We start from the raw sequence: 15,705 nt of genomic DNA on the forward strand, positions 1-15,705 counted from the left end.
ACCTTCTGCCACTGGCAGCCAAATGTGTAGAAAAAGGTTGTGGGTGTAGCTAAGTGTTTACTGTAACATTGTGGATAATATTTTAGTGCACTAGGGTCTAGTGAATATATTGTTTCTAAGCACTTACTTTCTTCCTGTCCATCTTTTCAGTTTCTCTCTGAGCCAGCAGCAATATCCAAGCTTGGCTGCGAGTCTTCAGTTCTTGTAGATGCACATAAACAGGACCGCATGGCAAACATATAAACCATAACATAGTATACAAAGTGAATATGGAGTGTCGCATTTGATTCAGGAGTCTTTTCACTTGATTTCTCTGCTCTGTTGAACTATGGCTAAACAGGAAATGTGTTTTTAATATTGTATTTATAATGCAGAGACTGTCAGTTGTAAAGGACTGGATATTGTTATGCATCAATAAGATTATCATCATCCATTGTGACAGCTACAGCTGACATGCTATCACCAAACAAGAGAAGAATCAAGTCAAGTTGAGGTACAGTAGCTGGGATGTTCTGATTGGGGGAGGGAATCTGATAAAAAATTATACTTTTGTGTAGTGTCAACAGGCGTCAATGCTAGAAAATAGTACAGTGGCATATTTTGTCACATATATACCCGTGTTTGATTTTGAACAGAAAACAATAGGCATGACTGTTTTGACAGGAGGCTTGAAATGCTAATGGAAACAGGAGCAACCTGCCCACCCTTTAAGCATTTCTATAAAACTATATCAACATAACAGTATAATGCCAATTTCTGCCAGATGTGGCTAATGAAGCTGCTAGCAATAAGCCAGAACTATATGGGAATGTTTATAGTTTTGGCTAACCTCAGTAGCACAAAAGTACAGTTCAGTTGTTGTGTATTGTAACAGTAAATGCAATATTGCTGTTCATAGGTAAGATAAACACAAAGCAAAAAGTAAAAAGTTTGCATGCTAAAACATTAGCCAACATGACCATATCTAGGGTGTAATTCTGTGTGTTGGTGGTAAAGAAGGGCAAAGTGTTAATTTCGGCAATGCAATTAATACTTGATATTGTAGGAAACAAATGGAAGCTTGACTGAAAGCAGAAAAGAATGCCTTATGTCTGCCAGTACTTGGTGTATCCATGATATTTTTGCTTCTATAAATACAACTAACATTATTGCTGACCAGGTGCAACCCTGCATAGTGACAGCGTGCAGTTTTTTCAAAGGGATTTTAACAAAATAATGTGTAATTTTCTCAAGATGATTACAGGAAATCACTTTACTTTACTCCAATGGTCTACACAGTCCCCAGATCACAGCCTAATAAAACACTTTTGGGATGAGGTGAAGTGGGATGTTCACAACATTTGCGCCAGTGAAAAACTGCAAAAACTATGCTGTCAAATTAGTATAGATCAAAATCTCAATGGAACATTTCTGGCACCTTGTTGAATCAATGCCTAAAAAAAATCTGGCTGTTCTGAGGGTCAAAGATCGCCCTACACTGTAATACCAAGGTGTACCTAATAAAATTGTCTCTATGAGTGTATTTACAATACTGGTAAAGGACTACACTTCAGTCAGAGACCTCTGGCTGAAATATTCCTTCCTTTCCTTGGCTTCTTAGCATATACACCATGACATCCTCAATTTGCATAGTAGTAAAGATCAATGTAACTCTTGGAGGCTGGTGTGACACTTATTCAAAACAGCTCCCCTTTTTTCCCTAGTGTAGTCTGGAGCAAAAGGGGGTGAGCAGGCAGTGAGTGATGTAGGTAAAGAAAGCCAGACACTTTCTCAGCTGTAGTCAACCTCAAAGAGCATTTTGTCATGTATCTTCACTTGGTAAAGTACCTGCAACCCTCTTCACATCACTACTAAATCAAGGTCTGTTTCGCACTTTTTGATGCTGTTTGATGTCATTTGAGATGTGAAACAAGTAATAGAAGAGTAAAAAAATCACATCTTCTCCAAAACTGGCAAAAGCAATTTTTTTTTTTTTTTTTTTCTACATCTTTTAGCACATGAATGATTTTTGGTAAGCGATAATTATTAAGTTAGATGTCACTGCATTATGAAGGATGTCCTTCAAGCCGCATCTGATTTCAAGGGACAGCTTGACAAAACTCACTTTGAATTTGGTTGAAAGCATGTCTAATTGAATTTTGATACGTAATTAAATCAAGCAATAAATCAGCCCAGATCCCACTGCAACTGACAATTCAACACTCCTGAGCACCACAAGCTAATTATGATGAAGTTATTATCTCAGCCAAAGGGAGTACTCTGAATGGCTCCTTCTGCATCATGTAGAATCTTTTCAACTAGAATGTACTCAACCTTGAGGAAAGGGCATCTCTCATATTAAGGATCCAGAAGATCCTATAAATGTCACTTGCTTGGTTGGTAATGTATCCAATGTTGAAACATTGTCCCACTTTAAATCCGGTGATTACTTAAAGCAGTGAAATGTTTTTGACTCACTTGCATGCATTGTATCCATAAAAACATTGACGCACCAAGCCAGAAATTATCTGATGTGTTGTAAGTCAGCAATTACAGCTGGTAGTAATTTCTCTCAATAATCCCTTGATGTGTAGGAAGTGGCTATATTGATTTAACATGGATTTAGAGCATCATCCTCATCATCTGGTTCCCAGTCTCATATGGTTAATCAATTATATTCCCCTGTGATTTTAGTATGCTTAGATGCCATGCACTGCGCATGTAATCTCATGACATAAGGTATTAAATGAGGTCTAATTATAACTTTGCAGCTATGTGTCATATCATGCTCTTTTAATACCTTCCCTAAGAAGACAAATTGGTGTGTCAGTAAAGAGGGGTGTTGCATTTTGATTCGGTGTGAAACAAAATTTTGAAGTTAGTTATGTTTGTCACAAGGTCCTTGTAAATAAATATACATACATGAATAAAATGTGTTTTAATGTTCAGCCTGCTTGAAGCTGAGAAACCTTTTACAAATACATAAAGAAGTGAAAAGGGCATAATTCTCCCAACTCCCCAGACAACCATACTAGATCTAGCTGGTATGGTTTTCATAAATGAATCATCTGCAACAATTACTGGAGTAGCCTCCTTCTGCATAATTTGATGAGCAAAGAGAACATTGATGAACTTTTTTAATTATTATGCCGCTTGGGATTCTGACACAAGAGCCACAGAGAGGGAGGGGGTCCACCACTACAGCTGCTAGGGAGCTTTTTTCCCCTTCCTTTCTTTTCCTCTTCCTACCTCCCCTTTTTTAATTCACCCAATTTGTCGGTCCAAATGAAACAGCAAAAGGTTAGAGTGTGGAGTAATTAACAGCAGCTAGCCTAATGAAATCAGGAGGGGCCGGAACACTGGGAGGATCAATACCTCACTAAGAGTGAAGCAAGAGGGGGGGATTGTCACACACATATACAGACCACTTAATAATAATAAGTGATGAAAAGGCAACATGTTGTCCACTTGTAAATCAAAATTGGTTCAAACACTCTGCAACATTATTGCTGTCTTGTAATTGTGTTAAAGGAAAGTTGCTCCTTGTGTACACTCAAGAAGTGTACAGGATTTACACCACTCTGTTTGGTTTGCTGAGAGGGTTTCCCTTTATTGAATGTCAATAAGTACATCAATACACTTTGGACAACTAAACACCAATGCAGGGGGAAATGGGGATTCTATTTATCTAAGACTACACTTAAGTATATTGAAGACTTTATTAGCCCCTTTTGATGAGGAGGTGTTTTGTTTGCAACAGTTTTATCACGCTGTCTAAGACATGCTGCGTCTGCCAGAAATACAAGGGATGTAAACTTGAACTCTGCCCACTGTTTCTTGGCTGAGGCATTCACGTCTCTTGTGCATGCACACATGAGCAGATGGTATGAACGTCCAAGTTTTCCACTGTGAATATTTGTATTATGCGTGCATATGTCTGCATGCGTGTGATTGTGACACGGCCACCTGACAAAGCTGTCATTTTTCTCTTATTGATGAATTCAGCCCCATCCATCTCATCCGTGCACAACAACCACTTGATAGCAGGCCACATGCTTTTCCCCCACCCTCTCAATACAGCTTAAGTCGTAGACTGTGGCACTGCCCTGACATTTCTGGAATACCGAGCAGTATTTAACCAAGTCTTGCTTGACCACTATTTTCACAGACTTCATGCAGGGTGACTAGCTGAATTGAACAGCAGCACACTATAGTGAGCCTCACCAATGAACTCCTGAGTCAGAGTCAAAACAAATGTGAAATACGCAAGGGTGAGCTTTGGCAGCTCAAGAGACTGTGGCTAGCTACCATGCATCCTGTCTCTCTCTCTCTGCCTCGCTCTGTGCTTCGCCCCACCTTCAAAGGTATTTACACTACGAAATATAAACTGTAATGTGGGAGGCTGTAGAGATGGGAGCAGCAGATCTCATTAGTGTTAAACTATTAGGAGCATGGGGACCCCAGGGATGAGGGGTTTTAAGGCTTTTGGTGTAGCTTGAAGTTATCACATCATACAGTCTTTAAATTTATTTTCACAAACTGCAGTGCATTTGAGGCACCATTTTTTTTTCTAAAACTTTGACGTTATTGCTAATGGAAAGAACTCAGCAAAGCTTTGTATTGTGATGCTGTCCTATTAATGACAGATTGCAGAGGTTAGCCAGTTTAGTTAGGCCATGTAAAAAAAATGGTTAAATGCAGGGTTTATGATTATAATATAATGGAATATGTCCTTGTGAAGCCAGCAGATCATTTTGACACCAGCCGTAGTAATTGCTGAAAATGAGAACAAGGAATATGAAGTTGATTGTTATTCCTTAGTAATCTCATGTTGACAGACCTCTGTGTCATCAAGATCACAGAGGTCAGGAGAAAATCTCATCAAATAAATTGGAATAACAAGACCTTGGAAATCCAGAGGTAGTTATTTGATTGACTATATGTTTAAAAATATCTGTCTCTGGTACTGTACCTGTGGCTATTTTTGTTTGGGTAAAAACAAGTTATATTAGTTTTGCATGTAGGTCCTAGTGGCTGCCAACTGTGTTTTTTAATTGTTGTTTTTATTGTTTTTAATTGATTTCAGGGACTGATGAAACAAGAGCTTCACATCATGAACTTAGCATTAGCTGACATCGCTCTCCAATAATTGTCAGTCACTTACAGTAAATAGGTTTGCCATGCAAAGGTGCATGGAGAAGGTACATATGGTATCACCCATGTCCCTTATTGGACACTCCCCTTGCCTCTCTGCCAGTCTGGGGCAACGATTGGCCTGAAGCCACATGACCATTTACCCAACCCATCTTTGTAGGTGCCCCATTGGCTGATATGTGTGTGGATGTATATGATTGGTTGTCTTTCAATTTTTTTTAACCTTTTTGATTTTTTTTTTCTGCTTCATACCTACCCGTTTCATGGTGACCCTGATGAAGGCCACAAGCTGAAACGCGTTGGTTTAACAATAAAGTTGTTCTATATACTACAAATGTTGCTGGTGTTTTGATCTCTTCATGCTGAGAGGTATGCACAGTAGTAAATATAAAACTCTGTTGCCTGGTGTTATAAGTCGGAACTGGAATAAATCTTGATTAATATAGATTTATTTTTATACTCTAAATGTAAATAGTATACAGTATGTACTGAGGAGGGTTGATATGCACATAGTGGGCTCGTTGTTTTTCTCTTGCACACTCCAGGCTTGGTTTACACCGTAGATGTAATATTAGCTACCCTCCAGTCACCTACGCACAGCTGGAATGCACTCTTACCTAGCTTCTGTCTATGCCTGTAATTATTACCCAGTCCTTCTACCTCTCTGCCAGCCTGCCATGCCATCGCTCAGACCCTCACTGGAAAAAAAAGGCTTGTGCAGCACTTCAACCTGTCTCCAGTTCATACTGGAACTCAGTGCTGGGGAACTCAAAGACTGCACTGTAGTCAGAATGTACTTTACACATTACAACAATATCAAATATAATTATTTACATATATTGTGTCAAAGCATGCCATGCAATGCTACAACATGTACTGAACATACTATATGTTCCTTTCACTATCAACATTTGCTATTTATTCATTGTGCAGCTACTGTGTCTCAAAACTGGGATACGTTTGGATACAGAAACAGAGCACAATAAGGTCTGGTGTTTTTAATCAATTATTTATCCAATATTTTAATGATCAGAGTGCCTGGGGTGATCAAAGGCTTGGTTCGAGCTCCACTGCCTTTGCTCGCTAAGACATCCCTCTGTACTTTGATGTGGTTCACCAACAAATACACTTATCTTAAGCATAACTCTCTCCCAGGCATGCATGTGGGTGCTTTGAAACTGCTAGTTTGAGAGGCATAGATACAGAGAGAAGGTCACTGACCAGTCTAGACTGAGGAGAAAAAAAAGAGAAAAATCACACATTTATGGTCTACAGCAATCAGATGTACAACCACTATTTAGAACGTCATCCAAATATGAGACAACCACAGGTCACCTTCTCAGATCCCTCATGTACATTATCATATATTTAATTGGTTGGCAAGGTCTCTAACTTGAAGTATGTGTCATGAGATGGTGAATAAAACATTACTTGGAGAAGAAACAACTGCCCGATGGCAGCCTCAAGTAAAATCATGCTTTAAATGACCAGTTAGTGGATGCAAATGAGTAACTCCTCAAACAGACCTGACAAAAGTTGGTGTGCTCAAATATCCAAAACAAAAAATAAACAATCATCTATTTTCAATTACATTTATTTAAAAAATAAAGGTGTATTTACAGAAATATTTTACATTCCTTATCCTTATCAATTTATTTATAGGGGTTAGTGCTATAGCAGTTAAAGCCGTAATGTCAATCTGGTGTAGTGATAGGTACAGTATGAATTATACTTACCATAACCTATATATGTCTCCATATGCAGTCTGTTTGCATTTTTTGCATAGCCTTCTTGTTCACATCATGTTAAATGTAAATAATCTAGACAGAATCAATTTATATATCAGTCCATTGCATATTCCTGTTTTTGCAATTACTGCACTTATATCAGGACGGTTCAGCTAAAAACATAAAAAGCTGTGAGTCAAGTTTACTGAGATTACTTTTAAACCTACCTCACTCTTAGTGCCATATGTCATAATATTGTCCTACAACATTTATCTGTCACCTATTTCGGACATTAAAGCAGCATTTACTTAGGTTTTTGCCATTCGAGGGCAGGACAACAAGCTATAAACACAACACTGACATATAATCTCACCTTATACAGTTGTTTATAAAGTCACAAAAATGTTAGCAAACAGTTGCTTATTTACACATCAAGCAGACACAAAGTAACATTGTCATTCTAATTTTGTCAGACTTATTTTAGCTCTGTTTTGGTCTCCACCAACTCCTGTGGGAAATATCTGGCTCTTTAGCTGCTAAATGGTCCACCATGTTCACCAGCTCGTCGCTAACTCTGTCTGCCAGGTACTTGTTAGGAAGTGGACCAAAACAGTAAAGGTGTGGGCTGTAAAACCAAAACAATGAGCTGAAACACACTAAAACACTTCATAGAGATGAAGGGAACTGGTGATGGGTTAGTCACTACAGGTGACCCCTTTCACATCACACATATAATAATTTAACCCATTTTTGATATACAAACATTTATTAGTACAGCTTCTAAAACAGCACAAAACCATTACAGACCCACGGCATATATATAGCAAAAATAGTAGTTAATGAAATTATGTGATTCCTTGTTTAATGTAATGTGTTATTACATTAGAAGACATTACAAAATGTAACATTATAGAGGTTGGACATGACATGAACTTATTGTCACTAAATAACATCCAGTCCTAAAAATATTTTTGGGACTGGATGGGAATGAAAAATGCATATGCTGGCATTGAGCATGAGCAATGGTCTAATGGCTGAAAGGGCTAAAAATGATTAGATTAGATTCAACTTTATTGTCATTACACATGTACAAGTACAAGGCAACGAAATGCAGTTTAGGTCTAACCAGAAGTGCAATAAGCAAGTGCAGGATATAAAATGTGTGCATAAATGCAGGATAGAGCAGTATTATGAAAATATAAAAAAAACAAAAACAAAATAACACTCCCCATTGGGGAATCAAACCCCAGTCTTCCACGTGACAGGCAGAGATACTGTCCACTACACTAAAAAAGGACAAGACAGCCACCATAACGAGGACAAGATAACCACCATGTTACAAAATATTATATATATATAGCTTTGTATTGTGATGCTGTCCTATTAATGACAGATTGCAGAGGTTAGCCAGTTTAGTTAGGCCATGTAAAAAAAATGGTTAAATGCACTGTTGAAGAAGAGACAAACTGTTGGTGACATATTGCTGATATTACTCACAGAAAACATTTCTGGTGTAGTCAACAATATACAGTATGAATGACATCAGTTTGAGCAACTAGATCATGGAAATGAGATGATTTAATGGTTACCTTGACCTTACTATTTAACTTAGTTTAGCTGTACACCATGAAGCTCCATTTTGTTTTTGATGAATAGCTTTGGGTGTACTGCTCTATTGCTCAGTCAGTAGCATCCCTTGGTGAACAATTATGGCAGGATAATCTGTTGACATGAACTTGTTTCCTGTTCATTGTTTTACCGTTCCACCCCAGCAGTCCTCTCCCCTGTCTAAGTGCCTCCTCACTGCCAGATTTCTTCTATTTTCTTTGCAAATCAAGTCATGTACTCAGATTATTATACACAGTACAAAGAAAACAAAATTGGTGATTAAAAATTAAATACTCTTATCTCTCTGTGAGTTATCTCAGTCCCCAGAGAGAGGATGCTATTTTGCAGGCTTGCGGGTGTCTTTTATTCCCAATTTAGAAGCTTGTCACTGTTTATTGTTAATTTTTGATGCTTCATTTGATATTCTGTTCACTTTCCTCTCTGACATGCAGAGAAAACATCTTTATCAAAGTGTCAGCTGTATGGCTTGTGTTGTCAGGATGTCAGGTTTGCCCTATTCTTTACATTTCTGGCGAGAGGGTGTACTCTGCAGCCCTGTTTGTTGGCATGCCAACTGAGCACGGAAATGTGCTGTACAAACTCTGCGTCTGAGGAAGAAATCAATATGTATCCAAAATCTCAATTCCAACCTAAAAAAAGACTTTAAACCCCCAAATCTATGAGGTTGTCAATTGTGAACTCTGACTGACTTTAACAAGACTGGAAAGTTCCAAGTGCAGTTTTCTTTGTTGTCTCCAAATATCCATTTCCATAGTAAATCCTCTGTAGGGTTACAGTCAGGCAATGATGTGAAATTACTGTTCTTCTGTCTTTGCAGGAGGCCTGTCAACTTGGCAAGATAACCTCTGTGAATGTAAGTTGTACGCACACACTGTTCTCTGCTCTTTGTTGGATGTGCCTTTCCATAGGCATCATTAGAGCATGATACTGTGCAGTTTTTTGGTCTATTACTATATTTGACATGTTACACACTACAATAAATCTGCATGTCACCCCTACATAACCTTTCATGCTAGAAATATTCATATTGTTGTTGGCATTTGAAAACCTCAAAACCACAGTTTGATTTTAATGTTTTAACTTAAGTTGAAAGATTCTGTGGGTTGAAAATTCTGCAACCATTAGGGTTATGAAACCCTTGTAAAAACCCACTGTTTAATCTAAAAATTAAAATATTTTGGAGATGCAGCGATTGATCTATTCATTTTGTTCATGACTTGACTGCTATTTTTATATCATTCAAAATTACTTTTTTTAACCTCATTCTACCACGAATATGACTGAAAAGTTGTGGGTGGCATTTTGAAAATGCCACAGATTTTTTTTTTTCTTCAAACCGTGTTGTATTTGTTTGGAATAGCAGAAATGGGTTCTCAACCTTCATATTTTTCCATTAAGAAAAACATTTATCAACATTGAAAGTTTCTTCTCATCCTTTAAATTATTGTTTTTCTTAAGCAAAGGTAGCTGCACTGTAAAGTTTTGCTGAGAGTGACCTGAAAATGTCTTTACTTTCAACTGTCTGTATTGTTGCATGTTTAAGTGAAATATTCAACCCAGCTCAAGACCATTACACACTTCCTCCCCATTAACATTAAATACAATTGTGTTGTGGCATCTGACCATCATATCCTGTCTTTCCGTTTCAGTATTTCAGTTACTCTTTTTTGAAGTTCATGTCGGCACACAGGCACAGAGTTCACTGGTCTTTGGTCAATGAGAGCAGGACTGTCAGAGTTTTTCCTGCACTTTGCATAATAACATGCTACTCAAACTTTTTCAATTTCAGCAGAAAATATTGATACTGTGAAATCCTGCACACCACAGCTTGTGTGTTTAGTCCTAACTTTTTTATTTGGAGAGCAGTCGAACAATTTTCTAATATGGTTAAATATTTCTAATATAATTTGATGTGGATTTACAATACAAGTGGTAGGTATCTGTTGGTTACTTATATCTAAGCCATTACAACATTTGACTATTGTATTATTAAAGTTTTTTAGTGCTCAGAAGTGTTTGATCACAGTCCAGTGTAAGACCCTGCTTTGCTAGGACTGGGGAATATCACTAATACTGTCATAGTTCATGTTGCACAGAGAAGATCATGATAGCAGATGACTCAATTACAGCTAAAATTGATAAAAATTCATTTGATTAGTCAAAAATCACCCTGTAATCTCTCAACCCACTTGCTAGAATCACCTCCTTCTTGCATGTCCCCGCTAACTCACGATTTCACACACAGTGGCATATCACCTCACACATAATAGGCTGCGCTGGAACAGCATGTACAAAAAGAAAGGACACACCCACAAAGTAAAATCGCTAGCACATTTTTGTGGATGTTGCATGATCTCAACATCAAGCAGAATAGGGACATGTGGGACAGCGTTTTTGGGATGAATACCTTGCCATTGCTGTTGTTTTTGTCTTTTATTTTTTCCCTCCACATAAGACATGTGCTACATGACAAATCACCATCTCCTCTGAACAGATTTATGCAGGTCTAGGTGTGCCCGCAAGCTGATCCTTATCTGAAATGGCAGAGCCAATCTCCCCTGATTCACTCCTAAGTGGTCCCTGTTTATCACTCAAAGTGAGGTGGTTGTCAGCCAAGTCCTTCTCTGTGCAGCACTGACATCTTTGCTGTTTCTAGAGAATGGTGGTTCGGGAAAATATATATATAATAATAAAACTAAAAGAGCTGTGGCCTACCAAAGGACAAGGTGGCAGCCACTTGGCCTCTCCTCCTCTATATCTAAATATAACGGACTTCTAATCCGGTAACCCGTGAATCCAGCCCCATCTGCCTATTGTCTGGGTTACCAGAGCTAGGGTTTTGGATTGGCTGGCTTGTTATATGACAGAACTTGGCATGCATCTCCTCTGTTCATTTTATCTCTGTGTACATACTTCTCAAGGCAGTGTTTTATCTGGCTGAACGGGCTTTGTTTGGTCTTGATATCTCCTACCGCAGCTTGTCTTTGCTTTATGGATTTCTGGCAGCTTCTTTAAATAAGTGATAATGCTTAGCAAAACACTCACCTTGACTCCTGTGTGAATGTTTGTTTTTGTTTATCATGTTTGTCTTTCAACATTAATGTTTTATTCACATTAGTCTTTACCACTGAGAGCAAAACTTTTATTTATTTAAGACCCATTAATGATGTTTAATTGTAATTAATATTGTAGCTCTAAACGACTTAGTATTGAGTGCATCGTGAAATCAAATTAGGCTTTTCCCAACATCTGGCACCAACTTGAATGGGTTTGAATAAACAGCAGTCTAAAAATAAAGACACTCCCTTATGCAAAATGATTATGTCCTAATTGTCATGGACAGCTGTTTGTTCTAATAGATTCTGGATGCCATTGTTGGAGCAAGTTTCTAATAATTAGAGTCATGTGGAGAGGAAGCATGATTTTTGTAGAGCTGCCAACCTTCTATAAGTATGCTCATTCTTTTGCTGGAACCTGGACTTTGCTTTTGCGTGCATCCTCCAGTAATTTGAGAAACAGCTGCCAGCGCTGTTTCAGAACAAGCAGATATTTAGACTACTTGAAAGCGTGGGCGAACATGGCACACAGAACTATATGATTTTGCCAACAAGGTATTCGTCTCCTCTGTCTTAGAAAATGAATAAAACCACATGAGGTGGGGGGGAAACATCCCTTTCAATACAGAACTTTAGAAATGTACCTCATCATTTGGCAGCAGAAGATGTCACAATGCATGCAGTAAAAACAAGATTGATTTTAAGGAGTAATGCATCATATATTTTTATGTGGTGCAGAAATTAGTGCAGAACAGATAACTCTTTTATTTCTTATTTTCTTAATAGAAACAACAGCAACAAAAAGCTTTTGTTTCTGAGTTGTTATCTCACACAAAAGTTGAAGGTTGTGTGTGTTTGCTTCTTTGACTGCATGCCCTTTTTCCCACTCTTTTTCTCCTTATTTCTTATCCATCTTTTTCTTACTAGCTTACACTCACACAAACACTCACACACAGTGATTTGTGGCCTCGGGATCTAGATGAATCAAGTAAATAGAATATTTAGCTAGCTATTTCAACATCACAGCATTGAAAACCACTCAGTTGTGCTTTCGGGGTGCTAATTGTGTGGATCTAGGTTAGTCAACCCTCTCTGATAGTTTTTAAATGAAGCTTTTTGTGTACTTGGTTTTTGGCAGTTTGTCCTTCATTAGTACCAGACTTTATTTCACTCTGCCTCTCTCCTATTTTCCAAGCCTTATTTAGTCTTATCAAAGAACAATAAGTGCTTTATCAACGCACTATAGTGGCCAAGGAAAAATATGTTCGCACAGAGGCATCTCCTCCTCCTGAGCTTAAAGGAGCATGTGTTAATGATGTTTTTAATTCATGTCTTGCATATTGCCTTTATTGCTATGGAAAGAAGAAAATCAAGATAGTCATTTGGGCTCCAGTTGTATTTGCTCTCAAAAAAAAAAATTCTCTTATCAGTTTGAGTAATGGGACGAATAAAATTCACCGCAATAACCAAAGCTGAGGGCGTAATTACATTTTATGTGTTTTATGCCCCAATACAGTGTGATGCAGTATGATGTTACTCAGGGAATCATGTGAAGACATGAATTCAAGCTACACTATATATCACTGCGACAATGCTCAGTTTTACCGGTATTACCTCAAAGCCAAGTCAGATCTTCTAACGCCTCATTTTTCTCTTTGTCTAACTCCAAGTAAGATATAAAAAATGAAAGTAAAAAATGAAATCAGCAGTGTCTACAGATTACCCTGTGTGCCTCACAATATGAAACTGTGTGGTTTGTTAACATGTTAGCAGACATGACTACATACACGATCTGTTTTCTTTTTTGGCTCCAAAGAAAGGTCGCAGCATGAACTTCTATAAACCTCCAGAGAAATCAAAGAGGCCTGCACCTTTCAGAAGAAAATGCCCACACTCCTGTGATCCCCAAGACTTTACAAATCAAAGTCTAAGCCTCCAAACACATTTCCACTTCTTTTGTGTCTAAACTGGGAGAGAGAGAAAACTAGGACATAGTTCACATCTCATCTATTATCAGGCTGGGAAGTCTCAATTATAAATCTTATAGTGAGTTTATTATCTGAAAAGTAATTCACTAGACTCAACAGACCAGAAATCATTTTTGGGTTATGAGGTTACTGTTTCAATTAGTCCCTGTGGTGACAGGATGCAATTTTGGCATATTTTCCAACTAAAAGCAGGTAAAGATGATGGATGCAGTGCTGGGCATGAAATGACAACACTTGATATACAATTAGAAAAGGATTTCCCTTGTAAATGCCATCTCACAGTACTCATTCCCCCATAAATGAACATTGTTGTCACCTCTCATGATGAGGTGTTTGATGTATGCATCCCAGGATCTACAGACATTTTAAGGACAGGATTTTCAATATTTCTTTCTGGTGACCAACAAATGAGTCAGTGTTGTGATGAGGTCAAGGGTCAAACCTTGAATTGATGATTACATCAGTTAAGTGACTCAATAAGGTTTTTTTTAAAAGGTTGGTCAGCTCACCCAAATAAGAAAAATAAAAAGAAACAAACAAAAACATATTTTCTCTCTTAGCTGTTGTGATATATCTGCAGATAGTTATGCTTTTATGTGTCCAGATTTTGAGATATCCATCTCTCTATCCAATTATTATTATTATTATTATTATTATTATTATTATTATTATTATTATTATTATTATTGTTATGTCATTAAAAATTCAACAACAGTGGGTTTCTCCAAAACAAATGTCCTCACTGTGATCAGATTTAATTGGAACTACTTTCTACTGCAAAAATAATCCCTATAAAAACTGTTCTCATTGTGTTCTATGAATTATCCAGAACAACTTGACACTGTTTCTGGAAAGAAACGTCACTGTCAATTTTTTAAATGTAATTTTTCAATGATGTGAGCACCACACAATGCCATTAATCTCCATTGTATTTGCAGTGGAAGCAGTACTCTCAGAGGTGGATATCTCAAAACTTTCTTTTTCAACCCTTTGGAATCTACAGTAAAAGAGTAAAAACTGTCTTTAGTATCAGAGTAGCGAAACATTTTAGGACCCTTTAAGAAATGTTGCTTACTGATTAATGATTAATTAATGTTTCCTATTGATATTTGACTCATCATTCAATGGTTTATTCCATACTCGCCCATTCTACACTGCTGTACTTCCTCATTTGTAGGGTTTTTTGGGGGGGCATTTTAAACAGGACAGAAGAGTTTCACACAGAACATTTCTTGTTTGTTGGTGTGCTCCAGACCCAGCGCCGTGTGACGTTCCATCTCCCAGATGGTTCCCAGGAGAGCTGCAGTGACAGCGGACTGGGAGACCCGGAGCCTAGCAGCACAGCCAGCACCACCCAGCCTCTTCCCCTCAGCTTCCCCCAGGAGGAGTACTATGAGCAAACATCACCTAACAGCCGCACTGAGGGAGATGGAAACTCAGACCCTGAATCTAGTGAGTACTGAATTTTGCTCTGTTCAGAAAGCAGGCAAATCTGTTATTTTATGTTTTTCATTTATATTATTTTTTGTGATTTTTTGAGGCTGATTTTCCTCAATGTGATTTACAAGTGGCCATCTGTGTTTTTAGACTAAAATTATTTACTGAGATTACAGCTGATTGAGATTGACATAGTAACAAGACAGCCTTGCAAACATTTAAAAAGAGACCATTTTTTGTCAAATAATTAGTAACAAGCTAGTTACACATAAAATTTGGTTTGCTGTACATGCTGTTTTTGTGAGGTCATTCTTGAGACATGTAGGACAACAGCTGGGCTGCACTGCTGAGAGGGAAATGAACTCTTGTTCCATGTACCGTATTCATCAGTTTTTCGTGTTGAGATTTAAAACCAAAAACCATCTGAGTCATATTATATATGCAAATAAATTAAATTTGATCAAAACAAGCAATGTTGTAATGGGACTACAGAATAATAAGAGTGTAACTTGCACAATTGTACATTTATTATTGACAATTAATTTTGCAAGGCTGAATTTTGTCAACGGTGTCCAGTGCTAAGCTGTACAACGTGGGGGGAATTATACCTCTGAAGTTGGAACTCTGTTGCTGAATTTATTCAAATGATTCACAAGACAGCTGTCACTGCATGGCTTACTGCCCAATGATGTTCTCCATAAAAAGCTCCACTGAACGCAGGGATGCACAACTCCG

General features: G+C 37.8%; 1 protein-coding gene across 3 annotated transcripts in view; it reads left to right on the forward strand.

The window, feature by feature from the left end:
* pcdh11 (protocadherin 11) overlaps nucleotides 1-15,705 on the forward strand; it is a 130,667-nt gene that overhangs the window by 65,585 nt on the left and 49,377 nt on the right. For 2 of the 3 annotated variants that reach the window (XM_044205245.1, XM_044205244.1), the window contains exons 5-6: nucleotides 9,307-9,342; nucleotides 14,787-14,985. In XM_044205245.1, the coding sequence (XP_044061180.1) occupies nucleotides 9,307-9,342; nucleotides 14,787-14,985 (235 nt within the window). The remainder of the gene's footprint in view (nucleotides 1-9,306; nucleotides 9,343-14,786; nucleotides 14,986-15,705) is intronic. The other variant, XM_044205246.1, reaches the window with a different exon arrangement.

The sequence above is a fragment of the Siniperca chuatsi genome, linkage group LG8 (genome assembly GCF_020085105.1).
Source record: "Siniperca chuatsi isolate FFG_IHB_CAS linkage group LG8, ASM2008510v1, whole genome shotgun sequence".
NCBI lineage: Eukaryota > Metazoa > Chordata > Actinopteri > Centrarchiformes > Sinipercidae > Siniperca > Siniperca chuatsi.